This window comes from Puntigrus tetrazona, chromosome 24 (genome assembly GCF_018831695.1).
Source record: "Puntigrus tetrazona isolate hp1 chromosome 24, ASM1883169v1, whole genome shotgun sequence".
NCBI classification, from domain to species: Eukaryota; Metazoa; Chordata; class Actinopteri; order Cypriniformes; family Cyprinidae; genus Puntigrus; species Puntigrus tetrazona.
The window spans coordinates 15311004-15323497 of record NC_056722.1 but is presented as its reverse complement, the minus strand read 5'-3'; the positions used below and the strand labels follow the sequence as shown (position 1 = coordinate 15323497).

The following is a 12494-nucleotide window of genomic DNA, read 5'->3' as shown; positions in this document are numbered from 1 at the left end:
GAAAAAGCCATAAGAGGCACATGGGCGCAATCAAACAGGTTTTCTGGTATGTAAGGAGTTTTGAAGCAGAATTGTATTGCATGTACTTTCACTGTACATGGATAAAACACACTCGGACACATGGTGTACTGCACTTGAACACTAGATATCAATATTCTGCTTAGGGTCTGAGCAGAAGCATCAGTTGGACTTCTTGTACGTTCCCATACCGTCCACCAATGAATTACCATGAAACACTTTAAAGCTCTCTAACAAGTGCATTTACTATAGAAATATCCATATACTTTTATTATACAAATAACATTGTCTGACTTTTCCATACATGTAAATGATGATTCAAAAATAACCTGCTATGTCTAGGTTTTCCATAACCATGGGAACATTCTTTCCTCTGCAAACTGTAAGATCATACAGTAGTAGCAGGTCTAGCAATGTTGCACAATGCGTTGCAGAAGTTACACTGCATTGCACTGTGTGACACATAGCCGTCTACTTTTTTCACGAACAACTGCATCTAAACCCTGTCAAGCACTCGTATTTAATCTTGTCCGGTATATACCCTTTTAAAACAACGGATGGCCACTGGTGCCATCGTGCTGAAAGCACACCGCTCAGTCACATGCTGTACTACAGCTCTAATGCATTCAGAGTTATGAACATACACGATAATGCCCGGTACATGCAGCATAAATACATAAGAGAGGAATAAAGACGCACCTTTGATTGTGAAGCGATGAAAAACACGTATGGAGTCCAGGTAGCACGCTATAAGCTCCAGGGAAAAGGCTTTAGATCTCTCTCTCTCTCCCTCTCTGTATCTGAGCCTCTCTCGCTCGCTCTCTCTCTCTCAGCTGTCTTACCGACTGTTATTTCCGGGTTAATAAAACGTCATGTGCTTCTCGCATTTATTTTAACCAAACGCCTTAAATCAAGTCCCAAGCATTAGCACATAATAAGAAAATCAGTATACTACTCTAAATATTTAGTCGTGTGCATCAAGCGTGATACGATTCGTTAGAATATAACTGTAGTTAATGAAGTATTCATCGCGCCCCCTGCCGGTCAGCTTGTGATGTTGCTCATAAGGGACACACCTGATTAACTCATTCACGTTATGCAAACCTGTGCAAAGGCAACAAGTTACTAATGATGACACTAATGATGGTTTTTATACATTTAAATTCTAACCTAAAAAGTGACAATCGTAGCTTAATCATAGTTTCCATGCAGATGCGTTGTTGATTATTAGCTATTTTACTGGGATGGAGCCAGTAACTTGGTATTAGCCATATGGCTGGTGCTCTCATTTATATTTATAAGTGTTGGCACATGCCGTCAAGAAAAAATACCGAACGATTTACAAATACATTTATTTTTGATATCTGGTATATGTTATTTAGATATTTGTATTTTTTTACATATAGGAGTATATATTGTTTAACATTAGCTAGCCTACTTATTAATTGTGGGCGTGGTCATTATCGCAGCAATGAAGCGTTAGCCTTTATTGATCACACCAGAACTCAATCACCAGCATCCATATTAAAGTGTTCCCTTTGTTGAATACGTTTACTGTGGTTTGTAAGTCACCAAGGAAAAGGAGTGTTGTATTTGGTTTGTAAAACAAGTCATTATCTAAATTATCTGGAACTATGGCTAAGGAAAGAATCCATATCAACCTAGTCATAATCGGCCATGTAGACAGTGGCAAATCCACAACCACTGGTCACCTCGTCTACAAATGTGGAGGAATTGACCATAGAACAATTGAGAAGTATGAGAAGGCTGCAACCCAGGTTGGTATTAGCTTTTTGATTGACTTATGAATGTTTGAATGTTAAACTCTTGTATCTTCCTCCCTCTCTTTTTTTTTTGAAGATGGGAAAGAGTTCCTTCAAATATGCGTGGGTTCTGGATAAACTGAAAGCAGAGAGGGAACGTGGCATTACAATTGATATCTCCCTGCTGAAATTTAACACTCAGAAATACACCTTTACTATAATTGATGCACCTGGTCATCGTGACTTCATCAAGAACATGATCACAGGGACTTCACAGGTATTTATGCATCTTTTGGGAGTTGAGCTTTTGGGTTTTGCTCTTCTAGTACTTCCTATACAATGAAGTTGATCTAAATGGCAGTCTTTTTCTACTTAGGCTGATGCTGCTCTGCTAATCGTGTCTGCTGCAAAGGGTGAGTTTGAGGCTGGGATTTCTCGCAATGGTCAGACGAGAGAGCATGCTTTGTTGGCTTACACCCTTGGGGTCAAACAGCTCATTGTCTGTGTCAACAAAATGGACCTCACCGAGCCACCGTTTAGCCAGAAACGCTACGATGAAGTGGTGAAGAATGTTTCTGTGTTCATCAAGAAGATTGGCTTTGAGATTGGCGCTGTACCTTTCATACCCGTTTCTGGTTGGAGTGGTGAGAACATGATTGCGCCGTCTCAAAAGGTAATGCTGTTCTCCACAGCCTTGCCATGTAAACAGCCCAAGCCTGTTCAGCTCCAACACTCCTGTCCTAACTATCAATTGCTCCTGTAAATGATAGTCTGGTGTGTTTAATCAGGTTTGGAGCTGAACATTCAAGAAGGCAGACTTTTAGGAACAGGATTACTGCCTGTAAAAGATCTTTTTTTTTTTTTTTTTTTTTTTTTTTTTTTTTTTTAAATTGCAAGCATGTTGTTTCAGATGCAATGGTTCAAAGGGTGGAAACTCAAGAGGAAAGAAGGCCACTCAAATGGACGAACCTTGTTGGAGGTGCTTGATTCTCTGCTTCCCCCAGTGCGCAATGCGAGCAAACCACTGCGTCTACCCTTACAAGATGTCTACAAGATAGGTGGTGGGTAAAACTACCAAATCAGTAAGGTCAAGAGTGCTGCTTCTAGTCAATCAAGACATCTATTGTGACTACCTGAACTGGATTCCCCTCCCCAGGTGTTGGCACAGTCCCTGTAGGTAAAATTGAGACTGGTGTCTTGAAGCCTGGAATGGTTCTGACCTTTTCACCGGCCAAGTTGACTGCTGAGGTCAAGTCAATTGAGATGCATCACCAGGGGCTTCAAACTGCCCTCCCTGGCCACAATGTGGGCTTCAATATTAAAAATGTGTCCGTAAAGAATCTTCGGAGAGGTGATGTAGCTGGTAATGCACAGCAGGACCCACCGTCAGATGTCAGCAGTTTCATTGCTCAGGTACAGTAGTTATGCTTTTGATTTGAAGTATGAACCAACTGACAAACTGTAACCGATTCTCTTGCATATTTCAACAGATTATAATGCTGAACCACCCAGGCAAAATCAAGGTTGGCTACTCCCCTGTACTAGACTGCCACACAACTCATGTTTCCTGTCGTTTTGCGGAATTAAGGGAGAAGCTTGATCGGCGTACAGGGAAGAAACAGGAGGACTGGCCCCAGTATCTGATGTCGGGAGATGGTGCCACAGTCAAACTCGTCCCAAACAAACCCTTATGTGTGGAGAGCTTCTTTCATTATCCACCTCTGGGTAAGGAACTGGATAGACATGTTCATTTACTGCTTAAAGACAGTTTTTAAGTGTGTGTGGGTTTTTTTTTTTTTTTTTCCCTCCCTCAGGTCGATTTGCTGTAAGGGACTTGAAACAGACAGTTGCTGTTGGAGTAATCAAGTCTGTGGAGAAGGTGGATCAAGCTAAAAAGACCTCACCAAAAGCTCCTGTATCAAAATGAGTTACTCATTTGTCCCTTGTTTTTTACTTTCATTTACCAGCAGTCTGGTATGTGAACCAAAAGGTTCTTTAAGTTGAGCTTTTCTGTATAGTTTTATGTAACCACTTTATTTTGCCTTTAAAGTGAAGCCGCTTTTTAAATGCGTTGCTGGTGTATTGGGTTGTTTAAAGTGACTCTGGGGCCCAATATGAGGTTTGGCATGGCTGTAGAGCAATTGAAAGTATGTTGCTGGACTGCAAATAAATTTGAGTTCTTCAGTTGCATGTGCTCTTGAGTCCACTTTTTGTAGCAGTGCTGATTGAACCGAGGTTTTTTTTTTTTTTTCTTAAACTTGATCAAACTTCATATTTGAGACAGAGTCTGGATTAACATGAAACCACTTTATTGATAATGGAATGGTAAGTGAGGAACATGTTCAGACAGTGGACACAGTCCTCAGAATCTGCAGTCAAAAAAAAAACCTGTAGCACATTTTCACCCCAACATGGAAAACTGGTAAGTGCAGAGAATGAGGTTTCCTTTTACCAAAGAGGATAGAACTGCAATTTCAATTGTGCTTCAGTTTAAAAATTGATCCATGATGGCTTAAGTTTTGGGGGATGGATCTCTTCTACCAGAAGGAATTTATAATGCAGAGATACTTTTTGATTCAAAGTAAATGAAAGACTTACCAAAATTTCCCACTGGAAACTGGTGGTCATAATCCATCAATGGGCATTTGAACGGCTAATAAAGCTTAACTTGAGTTCTAACATGGTTATTGACAGCATTGAGGGGGGGGGGGAAGCATAGGTTCTGATTGCGTTTACAGTACATTGTCTATCACTTGAAAAATAACATCTATAAACCAAGTAAACAACTTCCATATTTCAAGTATCCAAGACCTCTCAAAACACAATATTAAAGATGTCTTCCTGTTTATGGAACACCACTGTATTAGAGCATTGTCCTTCAATAAGACTAGTAAAAGTACTGTGTAGATTAAACAAACACTGATATGGGATCACATAGGAACAACCTGTGAAAGGACACAGGTAATGGTGTACGCATTGCACAGGTTAATTTTCACGCCGAGTAGTAAGAACGGGGAATAGCAAACACAAATTAACATTTCACTCTAGGACATGCTTTAGTGGTGTATTAGAAAATGTGATGGTAAAAACTGATGTTCCGCAAACTTGCGAATCCAGTTATTCCATTAGGAAGAGAAGTCTACTATCTATCCCTGCTATAGATGATAGCAATGATGGCCACATTAATACTTCAACTTATTTGAACAAAAACTGGCCCCAGCTGTAACTTACTGGCAGGTAGAGTACAAGTTCACACATTTTCTTTTCAGACCAACACAGGTTTCTACATTTACACAATCACACACTCATCCTTGTGTGAAACACACAAACACATTTATGTACAATCTTATATACAGAGATACAGTATCAGTAATAGTGGAGGGAAAGTGCTGGTCTTTTAAGTGGGTGCAGTCTAGCAACTGTGCAGTAGGCTGTATAAAATGGTAAGGGTAACAGCGGTAAAGTTAGACATTTTATTTACACTCGGTCTCTGATGACGGAAGGGTGATCATGTGTTTTTCATTGTGGTTCCATCTTCCTAAAACTTTGCATTGTTGATTCAGCAGCTAAGTCAAGTGCATCCCATTAGTGGAGGTGGAGGACTGACATTTGTGTGTCAATCAGACAAGATATGTACAAAAGACATGGGAAATACACCTTTCCTCTCTGGCTGGCCCTCAATGTGTCCAATCTGAGGACAAAAAAAAAGGAAGGTTGCAGTCAGAATGTTGCTAGAAATGCAATTCTAAATCAAGTATTTTGCACTCTGGCCTATAATATTGTAGAATGTGTCATTTTAATATCTAAACTTTTAATGTTAATGTATTATGTAAAATGCAATGCAATCTATATTGTTTTAGTTTTTTATTTGTTATGGTAAAAACTTTTTTTTCCTTTCTGGTAAGTCTTTCTGAATGCACTGCACGTGTGAAAAATGTTAATTAAACATAAAATGTTTAGTTTACCATTGTTTTTCTCAGATAAAACAGCAATAATTTATTACATTTTACTGTTATTTTTAAAACTTATTCAAACATATATACTCATTAGACATATAGAAAAAAAGATTATTAACCATCCATTTATTTACAGGTAACCTGGTAAAACAACAAAATATTGTAATATGCTTGAAAAAAAAGACATTTATTAACAGAAAAGATTTCAGCAAATTGTTATTATTAATATTATCCCCCAAAAAATAACGCATGGTGCATGGCCCATTCAAACAACATCAATGGAACATGCTAGAATGTCTGTAAACTATTTACAATGTATCATTTTGGATTTTTCAGTCTCTGTTTTACACTTACCCACCACTCCTGATCTTCTTCTCCAGTTACTACAATGACCTCACCCTCAACGAAAGTGAGCTCATCATCATTATCTGCTTGACAATCGTAGATAGTCTTCACCCTCCGCATTTTACTCTTTATCTGACAAAAAGCAATACAAAGAGTGTAAGATAGTTTGTTGAAAGCAGATACAGGTTACATATTTGAATGTATTTCTCCAAAGCTTCGGTGACCAAGTTCTTACCGGATTTATTTTCCTGGGCAATGGTACAGGCGTCTCTTGTACCGATGTTGGGCTTCCATTGGTGTCTTCGCTAGACTGGACAGGTTGAGGAGACAGTTCAGCGGGTTGGATGATTGTTGGAGTATCTGGTGGTTGGGGCTTAGGAGCCACATCTCCAGGTGGAGGCTTGTGGAGGACCTCAGTGTGTATAGGTTTTGGTGGGGAGATGTCTGTCAGTTGAGGCTTGGGCGGGAGATCTTTCAGATGAGGTTTAGGGGGTAGATCACCCAACTGGGGTTTAGGGGGAAGGTCAGATAACTGGGGCTTTGGAGGCAGTTCTCCTGGTTTAGGGGGTAATTCTGAAGGCTGTGGTTTAGGAGGTATATCTCCAGGTTGAGGTCTATCAGCTAACACAACTTTCTGTGGGTTGTCTGAACTCTGCAGAATTTTCTGGAACAGGACAGGTTCAGGAGGCTGGTTGGTTTTATCCATAGATGGGTGATGAATGGTGTCTATCTTACGCAGGGCAACTATTAAAAAACAAAACAATGTTGTTATGTTTTGGATCAATTTTGATGTAGTTCTAGACCATGTCAGTAGACAAATATGAGGGAGTATTTCCCCTTACTAGCAAGATGTTGGGTCAGGAGGTCAAAAATGTTATAAAGTGTATCGCTTTGGTTTTGAAAATTTAATCTTTGCAATTTTAGGGATCTTATCTATGCATTAATAGCTTTGATGGAGTTTCTACTTATCGCTGTCATTGTACAATAGGGATGGTAGGGCTATTTTTGTTCAATTTTGCTAAAATTTTATTTGTAATTTTTTCTCTTTAAGTTATACTGTACTGTAATAGTGGATAATTAAGATATACTGTGAGATTAATACAAAATTAATAAAATTAAAATACATATGTGCATGCAAATAGCTGTACACTTTCAATTATTCATGAAAAACTAAATTAATTGCTTAATAAAATGTATTTTATTTCATCATTCAGATGTACCACTGCAACATTTAAAAACTGAAAGCACCTACCCTTCTGAGGTAGTTTTGGAAGGACCCGTGGACCAAGTGTGGGCTTTGTGGTGTTGAGACTAGAAATAAATAACATATGTAAGCAATGTCTGATTATATCATATTCACATGCTCTGTAAAATCAGCCATGCTGTTTAAAATGGAACTGTTTTGCATTCCCAAATATATGATGAGAAAGTTACATGGACATATTCAAATGAAGCACAAAAGGCCATGTATAAATTTGCAGTCCAAAGTTTGCTGACCTTTCTAATGCAAATATAGTTCTGAAAATAGTTCAGCAGAATCACTATACATGCAAGCATTGCAAAAGATTTCAACTTGCTTTTGTGAATTTCATTCTGAATCAGTTTAAATGATGTTGGTTCACCTTTGCTGTTGTGGGATACCCTCAAATCTGTTAGTTACAGGAGACATCTTGTTGACAGGAGGCGGTGTTGAATCACTTCCTAGAATGTTGTGAAGTAAACATTATACTGTGAAGTACTGTGAAATGTCATAAATTAACTCATTTCTTAAAAGCATGTCTCTGCTTTCAAAAGCCTGTAGAGCCGCTAAGCTGATACTTGCAGACTTTTGTGAGATTGAAAAAAAAAAGTTTGGAGTCAGTAAGATTACATTTTTTTTTAACTAATTTAGGCTGCATTTATTTGATCAAAGACACATTAAGTAATAATGTGAAATGTAAATACACCTTTAAATAACTGTTCTTTATTTTAATGTAGTTATAATTGTCTATATCATTTATAGGGATGCACTGAAATGAAACTTCTTGGCGGAAGCTGTTACTGTTACAAAACAACAATTATTGTAACAATATTTACTTAACAATAAGCATTTCTTATTCTTAGAACTATACCAGCAAAGCACAATTTAAAATGAGTTACAAAAATAATATTTTTGAGACCCCCTTCTTTTTTTTTTTTTTTTACTGTAGCCCAAATGCAGCCTTGCTACATAAGAGAATTCTTTCAAAACATTAGAAATTATTACAGATCCTATTTGGAACAGTATGTATGAGTGTTATAATAAATGTATTGTTAAAGCCGTTGTAATTATTATTATCATTATTATTGTCATACTTTTCTTATTTTATTTTAAAAATGCATAAAAATGTTACTGAGCAGCCGACTAGTAACACGTTCGGCGCAGATTTGCACTTTGAACCCTAACATGCAGACACACCATGTCTTAATAGACTTCATGCCAATCGTGCACATAATTAGAAAACATAACGGCGTTCAGTTTATTTAGCTGAATTTTTGCTCTAGTCTTCAGTTGCAAATGATCCTTTAGCGATCATTCTCATTTGGCAAGAAACATTTCTTATTATTATCAATGTTGAAAATAGTTGGGTGAAAACATGTGTTTTCAGAATTGAGAAATATTCAATACTGACCCCAAACCTTTAAAATCTAGTGTACAACCAAAATGCATTGAAGTATACGCAAGTGTTTTCTTCATTAAAGTTTGAAGAATACACATGAAAATCTCAGGGAATGTTTTCTGCAAATGTCAGTTTATGGCTTTGTATATTAATGCAAACTTTATGACTGTGTTTTGTGACACAGAAGAACACATTAGCATCAGACCATGCACAATAATGGTCTTGTGCATCTAAAATTATGCAGTTATTATTTCAACCAACAAAATAATTTTCTATAGGTTTTATCAAATGTATTACCTCCCAGACCATTATTTTGCCATGGCTTTTTTTTTGTCGTCACCCAAAATGGCAAGAAACATGCAAATCACTGGGGCAGGGTATAATGCAGAGATCACAAAAATGGGATCATTTAGCTGAGCCTTTCATTGACAATATTGTCCTCTTAATATTGGTTTTCAAAGTCAACATTCTGGGGTTTAGAATGTAATGACACCGCAGAATGAATGGGATGAAAATGACTAAACCAAAAGTAAATGCACAAAGCCTAGGTATTTTAGCCCACCTTTACTGAGCGGGGTGTGTGAGAGAGGGGTGGGGGTCGGATAGCGTGCGTTTGTGTCCAGGGGAGGGGCGGGGCCTCTTCTTTGACAGGGTGGAGCTGCCACTAGCGGGGTTTGTACGGCAGGGGTGGGGGGGCAGGTTCGACAAGGGAGGGGCTGGAGGGAAAACAAACATAAAACAAGAACATGCGGTGATATCACGGGGAAGAATGGATACCATCATTTAACATGGGTCTGTGGAAGACACAGGAAGAAGGAAGACAGAAAGAAATAAGATGGGATGACAATTGCTACTGAAACCGAAGTAGACCGGGTAAGTGGAAGTGGAGAGACTAGATGAAACTTCAGTGGACATCACGACAACACAAAAAAGTTGAGTAAGATTTATTCTTATTTCGATAAAAATGAACAAACAATCTATTCTACTTTACGTATATTTTAAAAAGACAGTCAATAGCCAGTGAAAAGCTCAGTCAGAGAGGACCAGGAAAACGAAAAAGCAGAATCTTGATGATTGTAGCAGAATCATCAAGTGAAAAGTAAACTGAATGATTTGTCTGCTAAACTTTCATATAAGTGCTTGTGACCATGATTTAAGTGACTGCATCGCCCAAAACCAGAAATGTAATGTCCAAAACCAGCATCTGTAAGTATAAAAGCACCAAGGCACATCCGAATCCAAATTATGTGAAACAATCTGTCTGCTTTTATCTTGCAAGCTTTTATCTTGGCAGCATGAATATTCAAAACCTATGATATTCATTTGTTACTGTTATATTTTCTTAATGTATTTCTAAAATTCATTTTGATTTGTTCTTGAACATTTTCAAATAATATTAAATTGCACTACCAGTCAGCAGTCTCTTAAGCTCAGAAACTAAGCTTACATTTATGCAATTAACAATACAGTAAACAGAATTGTGAAATATCATTAATATAAATTTAAAATAACTGTATTTTATTTTAACACATTATAAAATGCCATTTAGTAGGCATTACTCCAGTCTTTAGTATCACGATTCGTCAGAATCCATTCTAAATATGCTGATTTGGTGCTGCTTGATATTTTATATATTTTCTATAATAATTTCCCCCCATCATTAATAGAATGTTTAAAAGAACAGCACTGATTTGAAAATATATATTGTATAAAATTACAATGTGATGTCACTTTTGATAAATTTATTTTGCCATTGTCATGTAAAAGTATATATATATATATATATATATATATATATATATATATATATATATATATATATATATATATATATATATATATATAAAAACTGACCCCATACTTTTGAACGGTAGTGCAATTTCATATAAAAACATTGTTCACTGTGATGCAGCAGCCTTCAGTTTCAGACACAGCTGTATGATCACAGAATGAGGTCGTTAAAAAGATTAATTAAGCAGGAGAGGTTTATGCAAATAAAAAAAAAGATAGTCACTGATGTATGGTCGAGTGCTAGCCAGAGTAGCATAGTGGGAATGAGAGCCAAGGAAAGCCAGAGGAGGAGCTGCAAGAGATGAGAAAAAGAGAAGAAATACAAAGAGAAAAGAAAGAAAAAGACAGAAAAGGTCCGGATGACATTTTACATAGGTTTGCCTATTAATACTATGAGAAATATCAGAAAGTTAAATCATAAACAAAAGTATCAAATGGAAAAGTAAACCCAGGTAGAGTCTGTGCAAAGCAGCAGAAAGCAGATAAAAACCACACATATTTGTTACAGGGTTTTTTTTTTAGTTGACTGTAAAGACTTTAGGATTACGTGCTGAACTAAAGCTATAATCGCAATGAGCTGGATTAATAATGTGATCATCTTAATACATCGAATAATCAGCTTTTAATTATGGTATACGCAAGATTGATAAAACAAGTTTTATGCTTAAGCATTTGATTGGATTTTGGCTTATTGGGTTACCTTTGCCTGCATTCCTAGGAGGCAGAGGTGGGGCATCTGAGACTGGAGAGGATGGACAGTCGGTAGAAACGCTGTACATCTGATTGGAGAGTGCAGTGTATGACAGGCGCTGCTTATCACGTTGGCCAGGGAAACCAGGTAGAGAAAGCTTGTCATGAGGAGACAGACTGTATGAGTGACAAAAACTTTGCGGACGAGGAGAACGATCCTTCTTAATGGGACTGGGCTGTAAAAAACCCCCCCCAAAAAACAACGAGAAGATAATTTAGTCTGTTAGTCCAAGAAAGTTGGGTATTATAAGAGAGGTTCAAGGAAGAATGGGTTACTTTGTCATCCAAATCATCGTCACTCTCATCAAGCTCCTCCAATCTGAGATTCCATTCATATTCCACATGGACTTTAGGATTAAATTTCCCTGCAGTGGCTTGCACCAGCTGAAACACACACGTGTATACAAATATGAGTCAGATCTTAAAAAACAACTAGATCTGAACACCCTGGAGCCTTTACCACATCTTTGCTGCCCCCTGTTGTTCTTATATCATGATGGACATATATTCAGAGCCTTTAAAGTGTTGCCAAAGGAAGGATTGTGTCATGTGATCCACAAGATACTCACCGCTTCTTCACACTGGATGATCTTCATCCGCCTGGCCACATCCAGAGCGGTTTCTCCATTCTGATTGGCTAAAACATTAGGACACATGTCAACCAGAAATTATACATAATATGTGCACCGTGAACAAAATGGTGGTTAAGTGTTGGTAAATATACAGTATATGTGAGCAAGGAGTATGGCTTATATGATAAGCTGAAAATGTATTATATTTTTTATGTTACTGCCAATAACACATAAACAGCCAATATAAAAAAATCATCTGTTTAAATGCATTTAAACACCACAACATCAAATTACAGTATGAAAAATTAAGAAACATTTTTTAAATGTAAATAATGAATAAAAAATATACATGTAAATTATTATTATATTTAATATAATGTATATAATATAATAATTATATTCAATAATAAAATGTTATAAGAGTAATACTAAAATAAATTATATATAAATAAATTATATATATATATATAGCCTATTATCCAAAAAATATGATAAGTTGATATTCTGATCATATTTGTTTTCCAAGAACATTTTACAATTACAATTCCAAACCACCAAATAGTAATAACTAATATTAATTAAGTCTTTAATAATTTATAAATTATGTATAATGTCCATGAGGGATGGAAGTGAAAAACACCTTATATTCAGGTGTGCGTA

The 12494-nt window shown here is 36.8% G+C and overlaps 3 protein-coding genes across 3 annotated transcripts in view; 1 reads left to right on the top strand and 2 right to left on the bottom strand.

The window, feature by feature from the left end:
• LOC122330238 (CYFIP-related Rac1 interactor B-like) overlaps window positions 1–994 on the bottom strand; it is a 41337-nt gene extending 40343 nt beyond the window's left edge. Inside the window, 1 exon segment of the mRNA XM_043227102.1 lies at window positions 718–994. The gene's annotated coding sequence lies outside the window, so the exon portion shown is untranslated.
• A 568-nt stretch (window positions 995–1562) lies between these two features.
• si:dkey-37o8.1 (Elongation factor 1-alpha-like) lies at window positions 1563–3971 on the top strand. Its single transcript, XM_043225630.1, has 7 exons — window positions 1563–1796; window positions 1879–2058; window positions 2158–2454; window positions 2692–2842; window positions 2938–3194; window positions 3272–3506; window positions 3596–3971. The coding sequence occupies exons 1-7, from the start codon at window positions 1653–1655 to the stop codon at window positions 3706–3708; spliced, it is 1377 nt and encodes a 458-aa protein (XP_043081565.1). The 5' UTR covers window positions 1563–1652; the 3' UTR covers window positions 3709–3971.
• A 102-nt stretch (window positions 3972–4073) lies between these two features.
• The window catches only part of asap1b (ArfGAP with SH3 domain, ankyrin repeat and PH domain 1b), a 53979-nt gene continuing 45558 nt past the window's right edge, over window positions 4074–12494 (bottom strand). Inside the window, 10 exon segments of the mRNA XM_043225954.1 lie at window positions 4074–5472; window positions 6092–6214; window positions 6318–6826; window positions 7335–7393; window positions 7705–7783; window positions 9284–9318; window positions 9320–9437; window positions 11213–11438; window positions 11539–11646; window positions 11832–11899. Coding sequence (XP_043081889.1) covers window positions 5398–5472; window positions 6092–6214; window positions 6318–6826; window positions 7335–7393; window positions 7705–7783; window positions 9284–9318; window positions 9320–9437; window positions 11213–11438; window positions 11539–11646; window positions 11832–11899 — 1400 coding nt within the window. The 3' untranslated portion in view covers window positions 4074–5397.